The sequence below is a fragment of the Loxodonta africana genome, chromosome 9 (genome assembly GCF_030014295.1).
Source record: "Loxodonta africana isolate mLoxAfr1 chromosome 9, mLoxAfr1.hap2, whole genome shotgun sequence".
Lineage (NCBI taxonomy): Eukaryota > Metazoa > Chordata > Mammalia > Proboscidea > Elephantidae > Loxodonta > Loxodonta africana.
The window spans coordinates 120,214,648-120,240,183 of NC_087350.1; the positions used below are offsets into that span (position 1 = coordinate 120,214,648).

Sequence of the window (25,536 nt, forward strand, 5' to 3'; positions counted from 1 at the left end):
TTGTCTCTGGCACCCCTACCTCCTGATTTGCACCATTTGCTCATCCACCCACCCATCCATCCACTGATCCACCCATCCACCCATCTACCCGTCCATCCGTCCGCCCGTCTGCCCGCCTGTCGGTCCACCCAGCCACCCACCCAGCCACCCACCCAATCACCCATCTACCCATCCATCCACCAACCCAAGCAAACAGTGCGAGGTTACAGCATCACACATAAGAAGGTCACGCAGCTTTACTCAGGCCCTGGAGGGTGGGGGGAGTGTTATTGACCCCTTGTCACGCAGTGGATGTCTCCTGGGGCACTTCTTCTCTTGTTCTTGTTGTCGTTAGGTGCTGTGGAGTTGGTTCCGACTCGTAGCCACCCTCTGCACAACAGAACGAAACACTGCCTGAGCCTACGCCATCCTCACAGTTGTTACTATGCTTGAAACCATTGTTGCAGCCACTGTGTCAATCCATCTCTTTGAGGGTCTTCCTCTTTTTCACTGACCCTCTACTTTACCAAGCATGATGTCCTTCTCCAGGAACTGATTCTTCCTGATAACACGTCCAAAGCATGTGAGACCTAGTCTCGCCAGCCTTGCTTCTAAGGAGCATTCTGGTTGTACTTCTTCCAAGACAGATTTGTTCGTTCTTTCGGCAGTCCATGGTATGTTCGATATTCTTCGTCAACACCACAATTCAAAGGTGTCGGTTCTTCTTCGGTCAGCTTTATTCACTGTCCAGCTTTTGCATGCATGTAAGGAGATTGAAAATGCCATGGCTTGGATCAGGTGCACCTTAGTCCTCAATGTGACATCCTTGCTTTGCAACACTTTAAAGAAATCTTTTGCAGCGGATTTACCCAGTGGAATGCGTCTTTTGATTTCTTGGCTGCAGCTTCCATGGGTGTTGATTATGGATCCAAGTAAAACGAAATCCCTGACAGCCTCAGTCTTCTCTCCGTTTATCACAATGTTGCTCATTGGTTCAGTTGTCAGGATTTTTGTTTTCTTTATGTTGAGGTGTAATCCATGTTGAAGGCTGTGGTCTTTGATCTTCATCAGTAAGTGCTTTGAGTCCTCTTCACTTTCAGCAAGCAAGGTTGTGTCATTTGCATATTGCAGGTTGTTAATGAGTCTTCCTCCAATCCTGACTCCCAGTTCTTCTTCATACAGTCCAGCTTCTCGGATTATTTGCTCAGCATACAGATTGAATAGGTATGGTGAAAGGATACAACCCTGATGCATACCTTTCCTGACTTTAAACCCATCAGTCCCCTTGTTCCATTCAAACAACTGCTTTTTGGTCTGTGTAAAGGTTCCTCATGAGCACAATTAAGTGTCCTGGAATTCCCATTCTCCGGAACATTATCCATAATTTGTTATGATTCACATCATAGTTCAGTGCTTTGCACAATCAATAAAACACAGGTAAACATCCTTCTGGTATTCTCTGCTTTCAGCCAGGATCCATCTGACATCAGCAATGATATCCCTGGTCCCACATCCTCTTCTGAAACTGGCCTGAATTTCTGGCAGTTCCCTGTCGATATACTGCTGCAGCCATTTATGAATGATCTTCAGCAAAATTTTACTTGTGTGCGATATTAATGATATTGTTAAATAATTTCCACATTTGGTTGGATCACCTTTCTTGGGAATAGGCATAAATATGGATCTCTTTCAGTTGATTTGCCAGGTGGCTGTCTTCCAAGTTTCTTGGCATAGAGAAGTGAGCGCCTCCAGCGCTGTATCCATTTGTTGAAACATCTCAATTGATATTCTGTCAGTTCCTGCAGCCTTGTTTGTCAGCAATGCCTTCAGTGAAGCTTGGATTTCTTCCTTCAAAACCATCAGTTCCTGATCATGTGTTACCTCCTGAAATGGTTGAACATAAACCAACTCTTTTTGGTATAATGACTCTGTGTATTCCTTCCATCTTCTTTTGATGCTTCCTGCATCGTTTTACTAAGCGTCTTCTCTTAGGGAAACCAAAAGTCCTAGAGCAATGTACAATGGGCAATGAGGCCAACAGAAGCTTTGGCCCTCTCTCCTTCTCCCTGTGCTCTGCCCCAGCCGTGGCCCAGTTTCCTTCAGGGCCTGGCAGCTCTGCTGTGTCCTGCGAAGTGTGGTGCCCAGGGACCTGAGACAGTAAAGGCTCAGCTGAGGCCCACATCTGGGTTTTGTGTGCAGTTTAGCAGGAAAGTGGGTCGGGGTGATCCAACCTTAGCATCAATCTTGTGGTCGAGGTGGAATGTACAGCCCCCGTAGAGGGTCCAGACAGAGGAGTCATTCCAACAGGCAGCTCCAGAGCCTCTCTCCTCCCGCTCTCAGCACAAGGGTCTCACCAGCAACGCCACTGGAAAACCTGCATGAGCCAGGGGAGGGGACGGCCCACTGGAGCCATGAATGGGGGGACTGGGTGGGGGGTCTCTCACAATGTGTGCCCACAGATCTGCTCATTGGCGGCCTGTCCCTCTGTGTTCTGAGCCCAGGTCATATCCGTCTCATGTCTGAGGCAGATGCCCCACGATCCATGGTGTTACAGCCACTAGGAAGGTGAAGTCCAACTTGGCCTGGCCAGCCCCACATCCACCATCACCACACTCATCCCTCTCCACTGCCTCCCCAAGTAGGGAAAAGAGCACCCTAGAATGTGCCTGCATTCCTCTTCACAGAAGTTCAGGTTAGGCAGATTGACAAGGCCGTGTGGAGCTGAGAGAAAAGGACTAATCAGACTTTTGGATGAGGTGTGCAGTGCAGATGTGTGGAGCCAGGCTCCGGTCACCTCCGCCGGCCTTCCCAGAGAGAGAAACTGCTGCCTCTGGCAGAGTCCCCGATCATCACAGGGCACACAGGGCTCACACTTGTGCCTGGATTTGCACCCACCAGTCACCCGCACAGGCCAGCTCTCCTGTGTGCTCTGAGGCGTGCTCATTGCCTTTTCCCACACTGTCACCTGGTATGCCCCTGGACAGACGGTGGAGTCCTGGGCCATCATGTCCCTCAGTGCTGTGTCTCCACACCCAACACCAGGTTGGCCCAGGGAGGGCCTCAACAAACTGTTGTAGGAAAGGATAGCTCCTGGGAGGGCCCCAGCCTGGGACGTGGGTGTTAGGACTAGAACTCAGGCCCTGACTCTAGGCTTGGCCCCCTCTTCCATTGAGACCTTGGCACCATATGTGCCAATGGCATGCATCCATCCATCCAACTGTCCATCCATCCATCCATGCATCCATCCACACATCTATCCATGTATCCATCTATGCGTCCATCCGTCCATCCATCCGTCCATGCGTCAGTCCATGCATCCATCCGTCCATTTGTCTGTCCATCCGTCCATCCACCCATCCACCCATCTACCTTATTATCCACACCATTATCCATGCCTCCATGCCTCCAGGATTCCGAGCCTCCATGCCTCCATACACCCATGCATCCATGCATCCATGGATCCATGTATCCATCCATCTGTCCATCCATCCGTCTGTCCGTCCACCCATCCACCCATCCACCCGTCCACCCATCCATCCATTTACTTTGTCATTCACTCTGTTATCCATCCATCCATTCTATCATCCATCCATCCATGCATCCATCCATCTACCCTATCATCCACACCATTATCCATCCATCCATGCATCCATCCATCCATTCATCCAACCATCCATCTCTTGTCATCCACCCTATCATCCATCCATCCATTCTGTCTTACATCCATTCATGCGTTCATCCATATATCCATCCACCCTGCCATCCATTCTATCATACATCCATTCATCCAACCATCTGTCTACCTTGTCATCTACTCTATTATCCATCCATCCTATTATCCATCCATCCATTCATCAGTCCATCCATCCATCCGTCCATCCATCTATTCATCCACCCACCCTATTATGTATCCATGCATTCTAGTATCCATCTGACCGTCTGTCCATCTATCCATCCACCCTATCATCTGTCCATCCATTCTAGTATCCATCAGTTCGTCCGTCCGTCCGTCCGTCCGTCCATCCATCCATCCATCCACGTGTCTGTATTTGTATTTGTGCCTCTCCTACGTACCAGGATTTTCACTCCTGTATTTCTCTCCAGGGTCTTCGTGCTGCTGTCTGTGGCCCATGGCACCTGGAACATGTTTCAAATTCTTTCTCAATTGCCACCTTTCTCCCTTTGCCCTTTCCTTCATGGGTCTGCAAATGGAAATCTTCTACCTTGACATTAAAACGGCCCCTGAGGATGCTGGCGCTTTAATGACAGGTGTTTCTGGAGATAAGTGAAAGTGATTCCAGGCAGAGTTATGCTTGTCTAACTGGTCATTTGTGGGATGTGGCCAGGGGCCTTCCTTGGGCTTGTGTTGAAGGTGTCATGTCCATGAAGCTGGCCTTGGAGTCCTGACTGCGGGGAGCCTGGAGTGAATGCTCCTGTGATGGAGACTGGGACTCAGAGCGGCTTGTGCTGGTGACTAGAGGGCAGCTCCTCGTGCCAGGCAGGGCTGGGGTGAGGCAGAGGTTGAGCTGGCTGTTAGGAGAAAGGGTTTGAATGCAGGGAAAGAGGTGCTGACACAGTCATTGGAAGAGCTGGGGGGCTGGGGGTCAAGGGGCCTCATTGGAAGCTTATGTTCAGAGCCCCACGGCCACAGGACAGCAGCTGAGCAGACCTCCAGGAGCTGCTGCGTGTGCCGCAGGTCCCTGTGAAACCGGCCCCAAGGCCCTGGGATGTGAGTCACCTGTGATTGCTTTTCTGGCTGGTGCCCTAAGACCCTGCCACCAGCATGGATCACTGCTGGAGGGAAGGCAGCCTCTACCTCCTGGCTGGTGGAATCTGATTTGCACTCTGACCTGGCCAGCATCTGGGGAGTGTGGTTTTAGCGCTCCACAGGAAGCCATTTTGGAGGTGGGCACGCTGGAGTCTGAGGGAGCCAGGGCCTGGTACCTGCTGCCGCCCCTCTTCTGGGTCTCTTTGATCCCTTCACACGCGTGTCCCGGCTGAGCCAGGTCATGGCCAGGTGATGCGGAAGCTCAAAGCTTTGTTCCTAAGGCTTTGGAGGTGGCCTCCCTGGGAACCTGTAGGCACATCTAACGCAGCTGTTACATCCAATAGCTCGGACAGCCTAGTTGGGTGCCGAGACTACACCGTCTGTTCCATTTCTGTCTCCCCTGAGCAGCCAGAACCCACGGAGAGGCCTGAGGGGACCGATGGTGGTGTTCTCCCTGCTCAGCATGGAGGAGGGAAGGGAAGGAAGAAGGGGCAGTGTTCGTAAAGCGGGGACGAAGGGCTGGGAAGGGTGCTCGGGGCACTATCCCTCCTGCCTTCTCTCCCTGGATGTACCAAGGCCTTCTCCTAGAGGTGGGGGCCTGGCTTTCAAACCCCCACCCAGATGTCCCCAAAGCTGGTGCTGTTTTCCAGTGGCCTTCTCACCCTGGTAGAGAAACAGGCTCTGAGTTTCTCAAGAAATCACTGTTGGAGCCGAGGGCTTGGTGTCCAGGGCACGGGAAGCTCACAGAACGCCTGGGCCTGCCAGATCCGTCCCGGGCCCTTCCCACACCTTCTTCAAACTTCAAAACATTTTTCTATCTGGCACAGGAAGCCCCTGGCCAGTGGGAGGGGTGGCACCAGGCCTGGGAAAGGGCTGATGGCCTCTTCCACTTGTTATAAAGATCTATAAACATGTCCACTGGGCTACTGGCAAACAGCTCCGCCCTGCAGCAATGGAGAACACAGGTCCCAGGCCTGTGGGTCTGGGAAGAGTATCGTGGGCTTGTTATGATGGGAATCCCAGAGTCCTGCATGGTCTTCGCTCTTTTCTTGGGCCATCGCTGGTCTTGGCGTCACATCTCAGAGATGAGCCAGGGCACGGCATCGTGGCCTGTCCAGCAGGTGAACTGGCATCGGTGTGGCTGGCTGTGCCTGCTGCCAGTGTCCAGGCCTGGGGCTTCACCACGTAGCTTGCCAGGCACCTGAAATGGGTGCTGTGTCTGACGTCGAGCTGACAAGCAGCTGGGAGGGCTTCGTGGGGGGCAGAGTGGGGGCACAGATGCATGAGGGACCACCACCCTGGGCGAGGACTGGACTCTGGCTGGATCCGAGAGCTGCTGGAGAGGTCAGAGGGGCCATGAGAGGAAGCGGCTCTGTCCCTGAGGGAGGCAGGCCCCGCTGGCAGCAGTGTCCTGGGTGCCTGGGTCTGTGGGCATTGCAGGTGTTTGCAACTGCCCTCTCTGCCCCCCTCCCACCCATTAAGGTTTCTGTGCGGAAAGTGGGAGATGCACAGCCTCCGGGCTCCTGGTCGCTCGGTTTCGTTGGCAGGAGGAGTGCAGCAAGGCCAGCTGCAGAAATGGCGTTGCTGGAGCAGGAACCCAGAAACTCTGGAGGAGGGATATGTAGCGCCTCCCCCAGAGAATGTGGGCCGGGGGACGTGCTGCTGATGGAGAGGAGCCTTGCTGACTTCCCTCCCTCCCTGGGGTCTCCTTTGGAGCCTGGTCCGGGCTGAAGTCTCCCCGCTCCTGGCTTCTCCTTGGGGGGCACACCGCACTCACCACCTGATCCTGGCGTTTGTCCACCTTCTGGGGTCCCCTCCTGGGGCCTCTTGATAAGGTGTGGCTGGGTGAGCGGGGCGGTTGCACGGCCATCCTGGACCCACCCTTGCTAACGGTGGCACTGAGGCCCCGGAGCTGTAGTTGGCTGTGGGCTTCCCCAGAAGCCGGTGAAGGGGAGCCAGCATACCGGGTCCTTCTCACCTCCAGATCTCTCACTCTTGTTAAAAAAGTGGGACTTTCCTCTTGAGCAGCCGGGGGTCGAGCTATGTCTGCAGCATCTTCTGAGGGTCAGAAATCTGAGGAGGTGGGAGTGGTGTGGGGGGTAGGCTCTGATTCCAAACGCTCTAGGTATCTCCAGGGAGGGGAGCTTCGTGGTGTGCCCCCCTTACCTCTCTGTGGCTAATCTGCCCCTCCCGCCTCTCATTTCAGCTCAGCCAGCAGACCTCCTGAAGGTTCTAGATTTTCACAATTTGCCTGATGGAATAACAAAGACGACGGGTTTCTGCGCAACACGGCGATCTTCCAAAGGCCCAGACGTTGCCTACAGAGTCACCAAGGATGCCCAGCTCAGCGCACCGACCAGGCAGCTGTACCCTGGTGAGTATGGGTGTCCGACGCTCTGGGCTCCAGTTGGGGTGCAGGGCTGGGGGAATAGGCACAGTGTTCCAGGAACCCCCGACTTGATCTCATTGTATGGGAACCCATCTAAGCAGCCGTCCCCATACGCCAGTAAAGATGGGTGTGTAAGGCCCAGGCTAGCCCCCTCGCTCTCCGGGGCCAGCGTCTCTCTGGCAGAAGAGGTGGATGGTTCCTGGGGACACGGTTAAGAGAAACTGCGGGGTCACAGGAGAGGAAGTGCCTCCAGACAAAGGCTTAATTGGGAGCAGTGAGTGGCATTAAGAAATGCATGAATCAAACACTGCTGCTCTTAGCAAGGGAGCCGAGGCCGCAAGGAGAATCAACTGCCAGGTGCCAGATCCCTGCTTTTAATTACACGCCTGGAGCAGGAGCAGTGCCAGCGCTCAGAGGCATCCAGGTCGTCCCTGTCACCTGGCCTTGGGCAGTGTATCCCCCCAACCCCCATCAATTAAACCCTCGAGCTTATCTGGGCATGTGTAGATAAGCCAGAGAGTGATAAGCTCTTCCCCTGCCCTGGGCACTGGAGGCTGGGCCTGGAAGGAGCTGCTCTTTCTGGTCCAGGTAGAAAGGGGCCAGGGGCAGGTGGACACACCTGTCATTCTTCGAAGACTGTGCCCTATCTCCTGGGGGCCTGCACGTGACCCCAACACTGAACCTGGACTTGGGGTTGTCTTTTGTCAGTCCCACAGCCCGACCGAGTCCCAGAAGGATCCACTCTTTTTTAGGCTGGCTGTGCTTCCTCCCACCCTTCCACTCATGACTCGGTACCTGTCCCCAGCTAAGCTCCCACCTCCTTTAAGTCCACGGTGCTTTCCAGAGCTTGTGTCTGAGAGAGACCGGGTCAGTCTTTTCAGGAATATCATTTTGGATTGATAGGATGGCTCAGAGACCTCTGTCCCTGCCTATAGCTCTGCAGAGAGGAGGCAAGGCAGCCAGGGACCCTCCCCAGCACAAGACCTCTCAAAAGGTCTGTCTTTGGGTGAGCAGACCCTCAGCCCCGCAGTGTCTCATCTGCCAGTAATAATGGGCCCTGCGGTGGCTCCCTGGTGTACTGAAAGCCCAGTGACCTTCCCTCACCAGAACCATGGGGGTGTCATGTTTCCAAACACCTAGAAGCAGTTTCCCTGTGTTTTCAGGAGAACACATCTTTAGAATCACCCCCTGCGTGGAGTTGCCATGAGTCGGAATTGACTTGGCTGCTAACAACATCTGCGTGCTTATTTGCATGCTTGCCCGGAATTTGCGTGCTTTCCTGCCCCGTGTACCTGGCGTGAGAATTCCTGAGCTGGAAACATCAGGGTGGGCCTCCGGGAAAGGCCTGGGAGGGCTGACTGCAAGGACCCTGTGGACTCTGAGCTTCAGGGTGAACTGCCCTGGGCAGCAGGTACATACCGCTGTCCCATAAAAAGCACATATTTTGGAAATAAGGGGTCCTACTCCCTTGGATCCCTTATTTTTTAATTCAACTTTTATTATGTAATCCCAATATTATTCAAATTTATGCTAATTTAACCACTAAAGCCAAAGGTGAGAAAATTGAAAATTTTTACCGACTTCTGCAGTCTGAAATGAATCAAGCGTGCAATCAAAATACATTGATTGGAATGCCAAAGTTGGAAACAAAGAAGAAGGATCTGTAGTTGTGAAATATGGCCTTGGTGATAGAATCTATGCTGGTGATCACATGATAGAATTTTGCGAGACCAGCAACTTCTTCATTGCAGATACCTTTTTTCAACAACATAAATGGCAACTATACATGTGGATGTCACCAAATGGAAAACACAGGAGTCAAATCGACTACATCTGTGGAGACAGTAGAAAAAAACCCAACATCATCCATCAGTCAGAACAAAGCTAGGGGCTGACTGCGGAACAGACCCTCAGTTGCACATATGCAGGTTTAAGCTGAAGCTGAAGAAAATTAGAGCAAGTCCATAAGAGCTAAAATACGACCTTGAGTATATCCTACCTGAACTTGGAGACCATCTCGAGAATCGATTTGACCCAGTGAACACTAATGACTGAAAACCAGACAGTTGTGGGATGACATCAAGGACATCATACATGAAGAAAGCAAGAGGTCATTAAAAAGATGGGAAAGAAAGAAGAGACCAAAATGGATGTCAGAAGAGACTCTGAAACTTGCTCTTGAACATCGAGTAGCTAAAGCGAATGGAAGAAATGATGAAGTAAAGGAGCTAAATAGAAGATTTCAAAGGGCAGCTCGAGAAGACAAAGTGAAGTTTTATAATGACATGTGCAAAGACCTGGAGTTAGAAAACCAAAAGGGAAGAACAGCCTCGGCATTTTTCAAGCTTGAAAAACTGAAGAAAAAATTCGATCCTCCAGTTGCAATTTTGAAGAATTTTATGAGCAAAATATTGAACGATGCAGGAAGCGTAACAAGAAGATGGAAGGAATACACAGAGTCACTGTACAAAAAGAATTGGTTGACGTTCAACCATTTCAGGAGGTAGCATATGATCAGGAACCGATGGTATTGACGGAAGAGGTCCAAGCTACACTGAAGGTAGTGGCGAAAAACAAGGCTCCAGGAATTGACGGAATACCAATTCAGATGTTTCAACAAGCGGATGCAGTGCTGGAAGTGCTCACTTGTCTATGCCAAGAAATTTCGAAGACAGCTACCTAGCCAAACAACTGGAAGAGATCCATATTTGTGTGCATTCCAAAGGAAGGTGATCCAACAAAATGAGGAAATTATCAAACAGTATCTTTAATATCACACACAAGTAAACTTTTGCTGAAGATAATTCAGAAAGTGTTACAGCAGTACATCGACAGGGAACTGCCAGAAATTCAAGCTGGATTCAGAAGAGGATGTGGAATGAGGGATGTCATTGCTGATGTCAGATGGATCTTGACGAAAGAGAATACCAGAAAGACATTTACCTGTGTTTTACTGACTATGTGGATCGTAACCAATTATGGATGATATTGCAAAGTATGGGAATTCCAGAGCACTTAACTGTGCTCAGGAGGAACGTGTACGTAGACGAAGAGGCAATCATTCGAACAGAGCGAGGGGTTACTGCATGGTTTAAAATCAGAAAAAGTGTCTGTAAAGGTTGTATCCTTTCACCACAATTAATTTATATGCTGGGCAAATAATCCGAGAAGCTGGACTATATGAAGAAGAACGGGGCATCAGGATTGGAGGAAGACTCATTAACAACCTGCGTTATGCACATGACACAACCTTGCTTGCTGAAAGTGAAGAGGACTTGAAGCACTTACTGATGAAGATCAAAGACCACAGCCTTCAGTATGGATTACACCTCAATATAAAGAAAACAAAAATCCTCACAACTGGACCAATGAGCAACATCATCATAAATGGAGAAAAGATTGAAGCTGTCAAGGATTTCCTTTTACTTAGATCCACAATCAGTGCCCATGGAAGCTGTAATCAAGAAATCAAATGGTGTATTTACTGCATTGGGCAAATCTGCTGCAAAAGACCTCTTTAAAGTGTCGAGAAGCAAAGATGTCACTTTGAGGACTAAGGTGTGCCGGACCCAAGCCATATTTTCAATGGCCTCATATTCAAGGGAAAACTGGACAATGAATAAGGAAGACTGAAGAAGAATCAAAGCAGGTGAATTACGGTGTTGGTGGAGTATTGACTATGCCCCGGACTGCCAGAAGGACAAGCGTGCCTGTCTTGGAGGAAGTACGAGAGTGCTCCCTGGAAGTGAGGACGGCGAGGCTTTGTCTCATGTACTTAGGACATGTTATAAGGCGGGACTGGTCACCGGAGAAGGACATTATGCTTGGCGGTGGTGATACTGTTCGATAATTTCTGCATTTTCAGAGGAAAAGAGGAAGGGCCCTGGAAGAGATGGATTGACACATTGGCTGCAAAAATGGGCTCAAACAGCAAGATTGTGAGGATGGCACAGGACTGGACAGTGTTTCGTTCTGTTGTTCATAGGGTCACTATGAGTTGGAACTGACTCGAGGATACCTAACAACTCCCTTGGAGATAAGCCCCAGACAGTTAGCTGACAGTTATTTGGCCCTTGCCCTTATCACACAACTCAAGGTCATTGGCACAACAGATTTACTGCAGCTTGTGTCTTTATGTCACCCTCCCTGTTGGATTATCTTGTGGTAAGAAATATCACAGGGTCTCAAGAATCAAGGCTAATTGTTGCCAAAGCCGGTGGGGATCCCTTAACAAGAAGCTGTGGAATTTTGATTTAAGTACAGGCTTATTTTTTTTTTAAGCTCTCAAATTAGTAACTTGATTAGACAGCCAAAGAGATTAAATTGCTTTTACAGGGTCTTCTACCATTAATAAGCTTATACAGAAGAATGGATATATAAACACAAAGCTGGAGCTTGCTTTGGAACTATTTAAATTATAGGGGTTTCTTGGGGTCTGTTCTGCAGGCCCCAGAGTGTTGAGATGGGGGACACTGTTGAAGGGATGTTGTCAGAGAGGCGTGCACCGGGACTCTGCTTACCTCCCATCTAACCACAGGACACGACAGTCTCTGCTCCTTCCTCCCTTGTAAACCTCCGAGTAGGCATACCTTTGCAGTCTTTTGAGCTTTGGTGTCCCTGGGACCCTCTTTCAGAGTGGGGTGCAGAAGGTCAGTCTCAGATTTGCTGTTAGAAGGCGCTCAGAACACGCAGGACAACCATGTGAAGTGGCTGTTGGTGTGGGGAAAGGTGGTGACGTAGCAGCCAATTCCTGGGGCTCTGTCCGATATCTGGGGGGCCAGGAGACCCGCAGGCACAAATCTGGGGAGCGGGCGGCAGGATCTGTGCAGGGTCTCACCCCCCAGGCCCAGACCTGAGCTCCAGGCAGCCTTCGGGGCAGGACTGTGGTGTAGATGGGTTTTCTCGGTGCAGCCCTTCCTGGGCCCATGGACCGGCCCTCCCCCCGGGCACCTCCCAGCGTCCAGGTGTCTGCAGTCACCTCCTCAGAGGGCTGCCTGGCCACCAGGCCACAGTTAGTCCTCAATCCTCATCATTATCTTGCAGCCTCCTCCCCCGTAGCCACCCCCTCCAATTCGCACTTATTTAATTAACCCTTTTTTGTCTCCATAGTTAAAGTGTCGCTTCCTGAGGGCAAGGGCCATGTCTTTCCCACCGTGTCCCCCGGTTCCTGGCACACAGTGGGGACCAATCACTTTTGATGACAGGGCTAATCAAATGAGCAATCAGTGTGCCCAACAACTGCTCCCATGGCGTACGTAGTATGAGGTAGTTCAACGGCAAATGCATCTCTTAAACTCCTGCCGCGCACCTCAAATGCTCCAGGGCCTTTGGGCCTCTGCCGAAGTCAATAGGGAGTAACCGAGTGAAAGAATCGGGCCTCCCGCCGAGCCCACCTCTCCAGGGGACTTGTCTCTACGAAATAAAATATGAAGCCTTCGACAGCCGGCTCCCTCTCCCAGACGCCCAGTTAGATTATAAAACACTCCGGCGCCCGGCTCATGTCAGCCGCAGAATGGACTATCTCCGGAGTGACAGTAAATCCATTGTTATTTTGCTGGGAGATAGATTAACGTTAAACATAATTTATCCTTTCAGGCCATCTGAGCTGAGAAAATTTGTTACCATAGTGATTTTAAAAATGGTGAAACACCATTTTATGAGCCGACAAGGTGGAGGGTAGTGTGGCCGGAAGCGGTGGATCGCCCACAGGGGAGTGGGTCCCTAAATGCCTGTTCTGCTCATCGTTCTGGAGGGAGCGATGCGGGGCGGGGCGGGGGGCTCTTGGACTCGGACCACCGCTGTACAGCCGCCCTGGATGTGGACAATGACCCCTGAGATGCTTGAGGACAAGCATCACCCCTGAGCCCCTTGATGACCGATCACTCTCAGGGACCATTTCAGGTCACCATGAACAGCTGCCGGCCACACAGTCAGGAGTCCTGGCAGTGGGGGTGTCCCGCAGTTGGGGTGTCCCCAGCAGGCACACACAGCAGGTCTCACTCGACCCCCTGCTCCCACTTTTGAAGGGACAGGGTGAAGCTGATGGATGTGACCGTGGTGGTCTCCACAGACTTGTTCCGAAATGGCTGCCCGTGGGAAGGGCAGCCCGGCTGTCCCCTAGTAAGGCCAGCCTTTCTTTACAGAGACCAGAGCACTGGCCCCCCTCCCCGCCCCCTGTGGAGCTGTTCTCAGTGCTGGGAGCGAGGCCTTGAGCCAGGCCTCCTGGAGCTCCCCCCAGAGCCTGGAGGAGGGCTAAGCCTGCAGGGCACAGCAAGCAGACCCGGTGCCCCCAGCTCTAGGGCTGCTGGACACTTGTAGGGAGGGATTGGGGCTCCTCAGAATGGATGTCCTAACTTGGCCTCCTGTCTTATGTGGTGCTCTGTGCCTGCGTCTGGAGGCCCAGTGGGCTGCAGCCTGCAGCTGCCATGGTGCTTCTTTTTACCTGGCCTTTGAGACCTCCCCCTTCCCTGGTAGCCTTTGAGGTCCCTGTCTTCGCAGCATGGTCACCAGCCCCACTCTGTTGAGTGATTGGAGGCGGAAGAGGTGCGCTGCTGGCTGTCCCCAATTCTACCAGCAGAGGGCGCTCCCAGACAGCGCTCGTAGTGACAACCGCCTAGACCCAGCTCTATCATCCAGCAGGGCTCTGGCGCCTGGGCCAACTGGTTGACCTTGTTACAATCCCAATGAAAGGCTGGAGCTGGAATGGACTGCTTTTCCTATTCTGTGTATAAGGCAGAGTCACTGCCCTCAGCAGCATTACCAAGGCCGAGGTGGTCAGAGTGGCAGGCCGGTGCCCTGGTCCTCGGCATGGCCTGGCTGATGTCTCTCTGCCGCCAGCTCCTTCTGGCTGGTTGTGAGAAGCCCATTGTCTCAGGCTGAGGGTCTCTGGAGGGCTTGACTGCACGTCCATTTGCTGCCGTGACATCCACCAACCCCCAGCCTCTGGGAAGAATTGCAAATTGCACTCGGTGAGAGAATTGCTGACTTCTCACCAGGATCAATACAGAGAGAGGAGGGGGCCAAGCCCCGCTTCACAGCCAAGGGTGGACCAAGGGCGAGCGTGAGGGGAAGTCTGCAGCGGCAGGGAGTGGGCTTGGGCGGACTGGGCGGGCCGGCCCGACCACACTGCTTCTAACGGCCTCTAATGGTTTCTGGCCTGTGTTGTGGGGGCATTCTCCCCATCAACGTGCCAGGTGTTTCATCTATGTTGTAATTTGGACTGAAGTCTTCTTATTTCCTTCTGCTTTCTTCTCTGTTTTCACATGAGCCAGGGAATGTCACAGAGCGCAGTTCTGGACAAGGTCCCACACCTGTGCCCTCCTTGTCCCCTTCTCTCTGCCCTTCCCCACCTCCTGTGTGTGTTTGATGAGACGCAGTCTGGTGGGCACAGCTCTAGGCCCCACGGGGGATTCCAAGATGCCTCAGAAACAGCCCTACCCACAGGAAGCTCACAGTCTAGAGGGCTCCAATGAGGATTTTCTGCACAAATGTGTTGAGACGTAGGAACTGAGTGAGAGACTTGAGGGGGAGCAGCCGGGAGGACCAGAGGGGCTTCATGGAGGAGTCTGTGTGAGCTGAGCCTTGACGGGGATAGATGGGACACGAAGCGATTGGGAAGGGTTGCAGGGACAGTTTGATCAAAGGGCAGATGTGCTCCTGAGCGTGTCTGCAGGAAGCTGTGTGCTGGGCACGGCTGGGGCTTCCCAACAGCCTTGTTACCCCTGTCCTCTGTTGCAGCGTCTGCCTTTCCCGAGGACTTCTCCATCCTAGCCACTGTGAAAGCCAAGAAGGGCAGCCAGGCCTTCCTGGTGTCCATCTACAACGAGCAGGGCATCCAGCAGATCGGCCTGGAGATGGGCCGCTCCCCCGTCTTCCTGTACGAGGACCACACAGGGAAACCTGGCCCGGAGGACTACCCTCTCTTCCGCGGCATCAACCTGTCAGATGGCAAGTAAGTGGGCACATTCGGAAACCAGTTCTTCTTCCACCAGGGGACAGAGCAGGGTGCCTAAAGCCGCTGGCCAGAGGTGGGGCATTAGAGCTGGTGGGCGGTGGGCAGGGCTGAGACGCCCCAGGTTTGGCACCACATGGAGAGACCCTGTGTCCCAGACGCCAGCCTCAGCTTATCCTCTGAGGCTTTGGGGAAGGACAGGAGGACAGCCTCCTCCCTGGGCCTCCGTTTCCTTCTGTAAAACATGAGAAAGTACCTCGGACGCTGGCCTCGGCAAGTCAGAGGGGACATAGGAGGTTGTGTGGTCGCCCCCAGCTTGTTCTAGGAGAGATTTAAGGCATTCTTCAAGGCACAGACGCATTAGACGTGTGAGTCAATGATTTAAAAAAAGACAAGGCTTGCCAGAACTCTGTCAGGTGCTCAGCTAGACACCGTGGCTCGGAATCTCGTCTGTGGCTGGACACTTCTGAGGCCACGCACGGTGACCTTTGAAGGCCTTCTGAATTGATTCCTGGGTTCCTCGTTAAGAGCTTCAGGTAGACCCACTGATTTCCCCACTTCCCATCCAGACTGAGTCCTCTTTGGCAGCCTCCCATTTGTCATCGGTGGTCCCGCTCATACACGTAAGACCCTAACCGGAAACCAAAAACCCGTTGCCAGTGAGTTGACTCTGACTCATGGCGACCCTGTGCATGTCAGAGTAGAATTGTACTCTGTAGGGTTTTCAATGACTGACTTTTTTGGAAGTAGATTGCCAGGCCTTTCTTCGAGTTTCCTCTGGGTGGACTTGAATGTCCACCCTTCCGTTTAGCAGCAGAGCACGAACGGGACCGTCACCTCCCTGCCCTTCCACTGATGGAGTGACAGGTGCTGTTGGTGGGCCCAGGCCGGATGTTGAGCACCAGGTGTCCAGGCCTGCACTGGTGTCTGAGCACACACCGGGGACTCCACGCATCTTCTCCCACTGGGGTTGCCTGACGAGATTGCAGGGTCCGAGTGGTCGTCCTCACCTTAAGATGACAAATCTGGGGTCGGGTGAGCATGCGGAGCTTGCACGCAGCCCCACTGGGTTGCTGGGACGTGAGCCCCTTGCTTGTCTGATGTGAGATCTGAAGGCTGAGCCGTCAGTGCTCTGCCCCAAGGATGGTGAGGGAGTAACTGGGAGCACAGTCACCCTGTATCGATATTCCAAGACCACAACCCCCCTTCACCTGCCCGGCGTGTCTGCTTCTCTGCAGGTGGCATAGAGTTGCTCTCAGCATCCACAAGAAAAATGTCACTCTGGTCCTGGACTGCAAAAAGAGGACCACCAAGTTCCTGGACCGCAGTGACCACCCCATCATCGACGTCAATGGCATCATTGTCTTCGGCACCAGGATCCTGGATGAGGAGGTGTTCGAGGTAAGCGGGAGGGGCTGCTGGCCCCAGTGTAGACGCCCTGAGAGGGGCTGGCCCTCGTACAGATCCGCCACGGTGCTGGTGGGAAGTCTGTCTCTGCAGTCGAGGACCAGGTAGGCTTCGGGGAGGGGGCCCTGTTTCTGGGCCTGAAGCTGCTGCTGCTGTCTTGTGGGGAGTGAGAGGCCAGACTTGGTGTCAGCCACACGGGGGCAGCATGGCCGCTGTGGTCCAAGGAGCCCATGTATGTGTCTCCAGTGTGCCGGTGTGGAAGGATGGAGGCTTTGGCGAGCCCTGACCTGTGGCTTGTAGAAACGTGTGTGCCACCTTCAGAACCCGAAGGGCTGCCCTGGAGAGAGAGCAGCCACCTTTGGGGTGGACTCAGGGCAGAGCTGGCCCAGTGGGTGACGCCGCAGGAAGGCATAGCTGATGCCCTAACTCTGGGGTGTTGGAACCGGGTCTGGCCTGGAGCCTGGGGAGGCTGGGCAGAGCAGAGCGGGTTGGTTCCAGGAACCCCACATCAAACCACGGATTCCTGCCTCTCTCTCCTTACTGTATTGGGATTCAGCCTAAGATAGAGTTGGGAAACTTCGTTCCACTGCCAAAAAGTAGGTTGGGAAGCTCTGCCGTTGATCAGGGCTTCCCAAATGCCTTGGAACCACCTGGGACCCTGTGAAAACCAGATTCCCAGGCCCTGCCTCCTGAGGTGCTGGGGCCCCAGGTCTGTGGCAGAGCCTTGAAATCTCTATTTCTAAAAAGCGCTCAGGGGACTGACGTGCCCTCTGGCTGGGGTTAGAGGGTGGCCAGGCCCTCTGCCGTGCTTCCTTTTCTTTCACACGATCGGGCTTGGTGGGACTTAGTGTTTGAACCAAGGGCCCCATGTAGGCTAAAATGTGTTTGAAAACCGTCAGGCTAGAAAGTCTTTAAGGGCGGTCCCAGCTCTCGGATGTCATCATGGGGTCCCAGACGCAGAGGCCAGGACGGGGTACCACTTCTTTCCCAAATTCCCAGGAGCCATAATGGGCTCCCCAGGGTCCCTACAGACTCAGCCCCGTCAGAATGGCCTACTCTTGGCTATTTCACTGCCACGTCTGCTGGTCCCACAGCTGGTGGTGGGGGCCTCTGGGATCATGGTCTTTGCAGTGACTCGGGGCCCCCAAGCCGGATGCTTAGGCTGAACTTCTGCCCCCGACTTGGTCCCAGCAGCGCTGTGCTGAGGGCACACTTGGCTTCTTCACCAGAAAGATGAATAAACCCAGAAAATGCTGCTGCCCTTGAGTTGACCTCAGCTCTTGGTGACCCCATGTGCTTCACGGTAGAGGTGTGTGCCATAGGGTTTTCGATGGCTGATTTTTAAGCCGTAGATTGCCAGACCTTTCTTCCAAGGTGCCTCTGGGCAGGCTCAAACCACCAGCCTTTCCCACGTGCTCATTCTGTTTCATTTTAACCATAGCGACGCCTCCTGAGGTGTGTCCTAGGCACATAAGAAGAATGGCGTTCTGGAGGTCTTCTCTTTCTACAAAATTGTGATGTGGACACGTAGCATGACCATGAAGAATAAGTCACACAGAGCGGCTGGTCTTGGACGGGCCCACCTGGGTTGCACTCTCAGCTCCACCACGTGCTGGACGTGGGGCCTTGGGCAAGCCGCCCTAACCTTTCTCAGCCTCAGCTCCCCCATCTGTAAAATGGGATGATAAATGTCGCTACTTCCCAGATCCCTGGCAGGAATTAAATGAGGCTCAGTGCTGGAGACCTGCACGCTCCCCCTCACACACCTGCTTTGTACTGCTGCCTTGTTCTGGGTACCAAATGCAGCCGGGTGGTCCAGTGTGGACAGCAAACAAAAGAGCCAAACAGCTACCTGGACATGGAGGGGGGGGAACCTGTAAAGGAGGGAGGGGTGAGTGCTTGGTTCCCACGGGCAGCTGGGGCTCCTCAGCCAAGAGGAGGTGGCTTCCTGGCCTTTCTGCTGGGGAGGTGTTAAAAGATTGGGGCCGAGTGTCGTGATCACCACTGGATCTAGGTAAAGCAAGTGTTGTCGGTGAGCTGCTGGTCCTTGTTTGCAAAATGGGGATCGCAGTAATGGCACCTTGAGGGCTGTGGGGCTTGCCGGGGCTCAGGTACGAAGCCTCGCTGCCTGCTCAGAGACTGGAGCTGGCTTTGTGGTGGCTGCTGCTCTGTCCACGTCTGTGTGGACAGGGTCCGGGTCCAGAGGTGGGAAGGTGAGCCGAGGCTGGGCAGCGGCATCGGGGAGCTCGGGTTGACTTAGGGTGCAGTAGCTTTTCTGCACTGTGCCAGCTCTTTGTTGTTCCCAGAGCCTCTCGGGTGATGACCATGTACCTTTTATTATGAAGATTCAGGAAAATGAAAAGAAAATGATCCTAAAACAAATACCGCTCCCTTGGTTTTCTCGCAGATCGGGAAAGGCTGTTTTCCGTAGACACGATACGTTAAAGAGTGACAGCACCGTAGGTTTTTCAAAATAAAATGAACCAAATTCAGTAGGCTTTGTTTTCCTTCTCTGCTTGTCATCCCAACAAGCGCTGCGGTCCCACGCTGCGCCTCAGGGAAGCAGAATTGTGTTGGAAACCGTGGGTCACAGGTCTGCTCCGAGCCCGCGTCCCTGGCGAGCTCTTGCTTCCAGTTGTGGAATTCGAGTTGCAGGAGAGACTTGGCAGGAGCCGCTCCAATGGCTTTGTTGACCACGGTTGCTGGCGGCCCGGGGAAGTGTCCTCCAGCCCCGGAGTTTCCTGGCCTTCCCTGGCCCTTGGGCACGTTCGCGCTGGAACGCAGGACCTGGCTGTCTCCGCGGAGACAGCGGAACGGAGCGCAGCGAGGCTGTCGGGGGCCCCGCCGTGGCCTTCTCCGAACCGTGTCAAACTCCTGTGAGCTGGCCTCTGATTGCAGACCCCCTTTGTCACCGCAGGTGGAGCAGAATTTTTCTTTCTTTTGAAATAGCAGTGACTTAACCCTTTATTTTCTTGAAGATTCCAGCTCATGGATCTTCCTGCTTTCGCCACGTGCTTCTCTGGGAGACTTAAAAAGGAGGGGCCAGCACCTCCGAAAACCCTTCCGCCGCAGCCCCACCTGGCAGGGCGGCCTCCTCTCATCGAAAGTCCATTTGCTGCCAGCTCTGTGGCGCTTTCTCTGAGCAAATGGACTTTCATTTCATTTCAAAAATCTGTTTGAGGCACCGCGGCTTTTCCCGGGGTGCATGCAGCCCCACAGAGGCCCCTTTTCCACAGAGAAGCACTGTTGAGGGAGCGTGGAGGGGTAGAGACTGCCCGGGGCAAAATAAACGCCTCTCTAGCAGCGCCTAGCTTTAGCCAGATGACACTGTGCACGTGTGCCCTGGGTGCAGGCTCTGGGCCTGGGTGTGTGGCCTGGGCCAGAGTTTAGCAGCACCCCCCTCCCCTGCCCCATCTACCTGGGCCCAACCTCCCTGCCTCCCCAGCCCTGGTTACTGCCTGGCTCTAAGGGGCTGCCTTGCTATACAGGGAAGGAGGGACACAGCCGTGGCCCTCAGAGCCCTCCCGGGAGGAAGATGGGACACAGCTGTTCCCCTAAAGATCCCCCGGGAGGAAGGAGGGACATAGCTGTCCCCCGCAAGGTCCCCCAGAAGAAGGAACAGCCATTCCACCCAAAGCCTCCCAAAGAGGAAGAGTATACTGGGAAGAGGAGGTTCCCTCCGGGTTTGCAGGCCTCAGGCCTCCAGCCACCCTTGCACTGTCCAGCCAGATGACCTGACCATCACTGAGACTCCCTGAGCCCAGCGTCTTCACCTAAACACCAGGCGTGACCAAGCCGCACTTCGGGTTGTGGTGGGTGAGACGGATCCTCCCCACGATGGCCATACCTCTGAGGGCCACACGAGCTGGGCAGACTCAGAGCCTGACCGTCAGGGCTGGGGGTGTCTTGGAGGCTCTCTGGGCTGATGGAGATGGTCACCTGCCCACCACGTCGGCAGCAGTGTTATTGGCCCTGATGGCACCACCATGCGTGGCTCTTAGTTGCCTCCACTTTTCCTGACTTGCCATGTGAGTTAGGGGCTGGGACCCCTCCTTGAGAAGCAGGCTTTGGGGCCTGGGGAAGGTGGAGCTGCGTGGAGACACCAGTGCCCTCGTCTGTGCTGAAAAAGTCGAGGGAAAGGACTGGCTGAGGGCCCGCAGCACGAAGCAGGGTTAGCACTCCAGGATTGCTCACGAGCTGCCTCCTCCGTCCTCCGGGAGGTGAGGCTCGGGCTGTCCCTGTACAGAGCCTGTGCCATGAGATGGCAGGGGGTTGGGTTGACCTGATGCAGGCCAGGCTGGCTCTACAGGGTCACTTTGCCACCTCCTGGTGACAGGTGACTGACCAACATGTCCTCTGGGAGCAGCATGATGAAGACGGGCCCTGCAGTGCGGTGGTGGGGGGACCCTTCCTCTCTGGACAAGCTGCAAACAGGAGGGGGACATAGAGGAGGAGGAACCAGCAAGCTCTGAGCCAGGAGCCAAGTCTGCTTTGAAACGGTTGAAGGTTTCAAGGGGCAACAAGACCAAACAGACTGTAAACTTGAGCTTTCTCTGCAAATTCCCTGGAAGTTGGCGGGAAAAATTAAGCCATCAGCAGCAGTCCCTGCCTGCTGTCCAGCATCCCAACATTGTGAAGGCTGCACGGGTGATCTAACCCCTGAGACCTTTTTTCCAGTGCCCTGGCTTTTCCACTGATGTGCTTTTTCCTGGAGGCTGGCTTCCCGACAGGGTGGCGCCCCTGCTGAGGCATCTCTCTCAGCAGTCCTCCAGGTGGCCTGGAAACTCTCTCATGAACAGAGGGCCATCGGCACATATGGGCCAAGCCTGGAGTCAGGGCCTGCGTTCAAGTCCTAACACCCACGTCCCAGGCTGGGGTCCTGCCAGGAACCAACCTTTCCTACAACAGCTTGTTGAGGCCCTCCCTGGGCCAGCCTGGTGTTGGGTGTGGAGACACAGCACTGAGGGACATGATGGCCCAGGACCTCACCGTCAGGCCAGGGGCGTGCCAGGTGACAGTGTGGGAAAAGGCAGCGAGCACGCCTCAGAGCACGCAGGAGAGCTGGCCTGTGCGGGTGACTGGTGGGTGCAAATCCGGGCACAAGTGTGAGCCCTGTGTGCCCTGTGACGATCGGGGACTCTGCCAGAGGCAGCAGTTTCTCTCTCTGGGAAGGCCGGCGGAGGTGACCGGAGCCTGGCTCCACACATCTGCACTGCACACCTCATCTGAAAGTCTGATTAGTCCTTTTCTCTCAGCTCCACACGGCCTTGTCAACCTGCCTAACCTGAACTTCTGTGAAGAGGAACGCAGGCACATTCTAGGGTGCTCTTTTCCCTACTTAGGGAGGCGGTGGAGGGGGATGAGTGTGGTGATGGTGGATGTGGGGCTGGCCGGGCCAAGCTGGACTTCACCTTCCTAGTGGCTGCACCACCATGGATCGTGGGGCATCTGCCTCAGACATGAGACGGATATGACCTGGGCTCAGAACACAGAGAGACCGGCCGCCAATGAGCAGATCTGTGGGCACACATTGTGAGAGACCCCCCACCCAGTCCCCCCATTCATGGCTCCAGTGGGCCGTCCCCTCCCCTGGCTCATGCAGGTTTTCCAGTGATGTTGCTGGTGAGACCCTTGTGCTGAGAGCGGGAGGAGGGAGGCTCTGGAGCTGCCTGTTGGAATGACTGCTCTGTCTGGACCCTCTACGGGGGCTGTACATTCCACCTCGACCACAAGATTGATGCTAACGTTGGATCACCCCGACCCACTTTCCTGCTAAACTGCACACAAAACCCAGATGTGGGCCTCAGCTGAGCTTGGCTTCACCATCTCAGATCCCTGGGCACCACCCTTCCCAGGACACAGCAGAGCTGCCAGGCCCTGAAGGGAACTGGACCACGGCTGGGGCAGAGCACAGGGAGCAGGAGAGAGGGCCAAAGCTTCCACTGGCCTCACTGCCCCTTGTACATTGCCCTAGGACTTTTGGTTTCCCTAAGAGAAGACGCTTAGTAAAACGATGCAGGAAGCATCAAAAGAAGATGGAAGGAATACACAGAGTCATTATACCAAAAAGAGCTGGTTCACGTTCAGCCATTTCAGGAGGTAACACATGATCAGGAACTGATGGTATTGAAGGAAGAAATCCAAGCTTCACTGAAGGCATTGCTGACAAACAAGACTGCAGGAACTGACAGAATATCAATTGAGATGTTTCAACAAACAGATGCAGCCCTGGAAGTGTTCACTTGTCTATGCCAAGAAACTTAGAAGACAGCTTCCTGGCCAACTGACTGAAAGAGATCCATATTTATGCCTATTCCCAAGAAAGGTGATCCAACCGAATGCGAAATTATTCAACAATATCATTAATATCGCACACAAGCAAAATTTTGCTGAAGATCATTCAAAAACGGCTGCAGCAGTATATTGACAGGGAACTGCCAGAAATTCAGGCCGGTTTCAGAAGAGGACGTGGGACCAGGGATATCATTGCTGATGTCAGATGGATCCTGGCTAAAAGCAGAGAATACCAGAAGGATGTTTACCTGTGTTTTATTGACTATGCTGTGTGGATCATAACAAATTATGGATAAAGTTGCGGAGAATGGGAATTCCAGAGCACTTAATTGTGCTCCTGAGGAACCTTTACATAGATCAAGAGGCAGTTATTTGAACAGAACAAGGGGACTGATCAGTTTAAAGTCAGGAAAGGTATGCATCAGGGTTGTATCCTTTCACCATACCTATTCAATCTGTATGCTGAGCAAATAATCCGAGAAGCTGGACTATATGAAGAAGAACTGGGAGTCAGGATTGGAGGAAGACTCATTAACAACCTGCAATATGCAAATGACACAACCTTGCTTGCTGAAAGTGAAGAGGACTCAAAGCACTTACTGATGAAGATCAAAGACCACAGCCTTCAACATGGATTACACCTCAACTAAAGAAAACAAAAATCCTCACAACTGAACCAATGAGCAACATCATGATAAACGGAGAGAAGACTGAGGTTGTCTGGGATTTCGTTTTACTTGGATCCACAATCAACAGCCATGGAAGCAGCAGCCAAGAAATCAAAAGACGCATTCCATTGGGTAAATCCGCTGTAAAAGATTTCTTTAAAGTGTTGCAAAGCAAGGATGTCACATTGAGGACTAAGGTGCACCTGATCCAAGCCATGGCATTTTCAATCTCCTTACATGCATGCAAAAGCTGGACAGTGAATAAAGCTGACCGAAGAAGAACTGACACCTTTGAATTGTGGTGTTGACGAAGAATATCGAACATACCATGGACTGCCAAAAGAACGAACAAATCTGTCTTGGACAAAGTACAACCAGAATGCTCCTTAGAAGCAAGGCTGGCGAGACTAGGTCTCACATGCTTTGGACGTGTTATCAGGAAGAATCAGTCCCTGGAGAAGGACATCATGCTTGGTAAAGTAGAGGGTCAGTGAAAAAGAGGAAGACTCTCAAAGAGATGGATTGACACAATGGCTGCAACAATGGTTTCAAGCATAGTAACAACTGTGAGGATGGTGTAGGCTCAGGCAGTGTTTCGTTCTGTTGTGCAGAGGGTGGCTACGAGTCGGAACCAACTCCACAGCACCTAACGACAACAAGAACAAGAGAAGAAGTGCCCCAGGAGACATCCACTGCGTGACAAGGGGTCAATAACACTCCCCCCACCCTCCGGGGCCTGAGTAAAGCTGCGTGACCTTCTTATGTGTGATGCTGTAACCTCGCACTGTTTGCTTGGGTTGGTGGATGGATGGGTAGATGGGTGATTGGGTGGGTGGCTGGGTGGGTGGCTGGGTGGACCGACAGGCGGGCGGACGGGCAGGCGGATGGACGGGTAGATGGGTGGATGGGTGGGTGGGTGGACAGACAGACGGACGGATGGATGGGTGGATGGGTGAGTGGGTGGGTGGGTGGATGAATGGGTGGGTAGATGGATGGGTGGATGGATAGGTGGATGGGTGGATGGATTGGTGAGTGGGTGGGTGGGTGGATGGATGGGTGGGTGGGTGGGTGAATGGATGGGTGGATGGATGGGTGGATGGGTGGATGGATTGGTGAGTGGGTGGGTGGGTGGTTGGATGGGTGGGTGGGTGGGTGAATGGATGGGTGGATGGATGGGTGGATGAAGGGATGGATGGGAGGGTGAGTGGGTAGATGAATGCATGGGCGAGTGGGTGGGTGAAAGGATGAATGGAAGGATGGAAGGAAGGATGGATGAGTGGATGAATGGATAGGTGTGGGTGGATGTATGGGTGGATGGATGGATGGCAGGGAAGATGTCACTCAAAATGGGAAGTGTGGAACACAGCATGTGGAGCAGCTCTGGCCTCTAAAACAAATCACACCTCCCCATACCGCCTACCTGTCCCTCCTCCCTTCACCTCCCACCTTGGCAGGAAGGTGTGTGTTCTGCGTTAAGGTGAGAATTGTTCTGATGGTTGTTGATTTGCAGGAAGACCTGGGAGTCAGAGTCAGGTCTGTCACATCTGCAGATAATGCCAAGTTAATATATTGGTTGACAGAATAAAGACACAGAAAGATTTTTCAGGCTGGGACTATATCCTGGAACCAAGCAAATGAAATTCAATAAAGATGAACGAATTTCTGCTCTCGGGTTCCAAACAATCCATTGTGCTGGTGCAGGCTGAGGAGACGTGGTAGCAGAGTGTTTTGTATGGAAAAGACTTAGGGGTTTACGGATGTCAAACCCGTTAGCGACTGTGTGTGTGACCTGGCGGTTGTGGGTGGCACTAGACACAGAAGGCAGGGCGGTAAAGGGTCTGGAAGCTCTGCCACATGGAAGCTAAGTTGAAGAGGTGGGAGGTGAGCCTGGAACAACACAGGCAGGACGGAGAGGAGAGCCGGTGACCTGAGTATGACGAAGTGTCCAGTGGGGAGGGAATGTGGTGTTGGCAGAACGAGAACAAACGAATGGGATGGTCATGGGTGTGAACCTTTTAACCTTCACCTCCTCCTTCAGGTCCCAGCTCTGAGCTTATGTCCTCCGTGATGCCTCCCCTGA

The 25,536-nt window shown here is 53.3% G+C and overlaps 1 protein-coding gene across 2 annotated transcripts in view; it reads left to right on the forward strand.

The window, feature by feature from the left end:
- Window positions 1-25,536, forward strand: part of COL5A1 (collagen type V alpha 1 chain) — a 185,775-nt gene that overhangs the window by 37,055 nt on the left and 123,184 nt on the right. For both annotated transcript variants that reach the window (XM_064290634.1, XM_064290635.1), the window contains exons 2-4: window positions 6,954-7,121; window positions 14,874-15,087; window positions 16,326-16,488. In XM_064290634.1, the coding sequence (XP_064146704.1) occupies window positions 6,954-7,121; window positions 14,874-15,087; window positions 16,326-16,488 (545 nt within the window). The remainder of the gene's footprint in view (window positions 1-6,953; window positions 7,122-14,873; window positions 15,088-16,325; window positions 16,489-25,536) is intronic.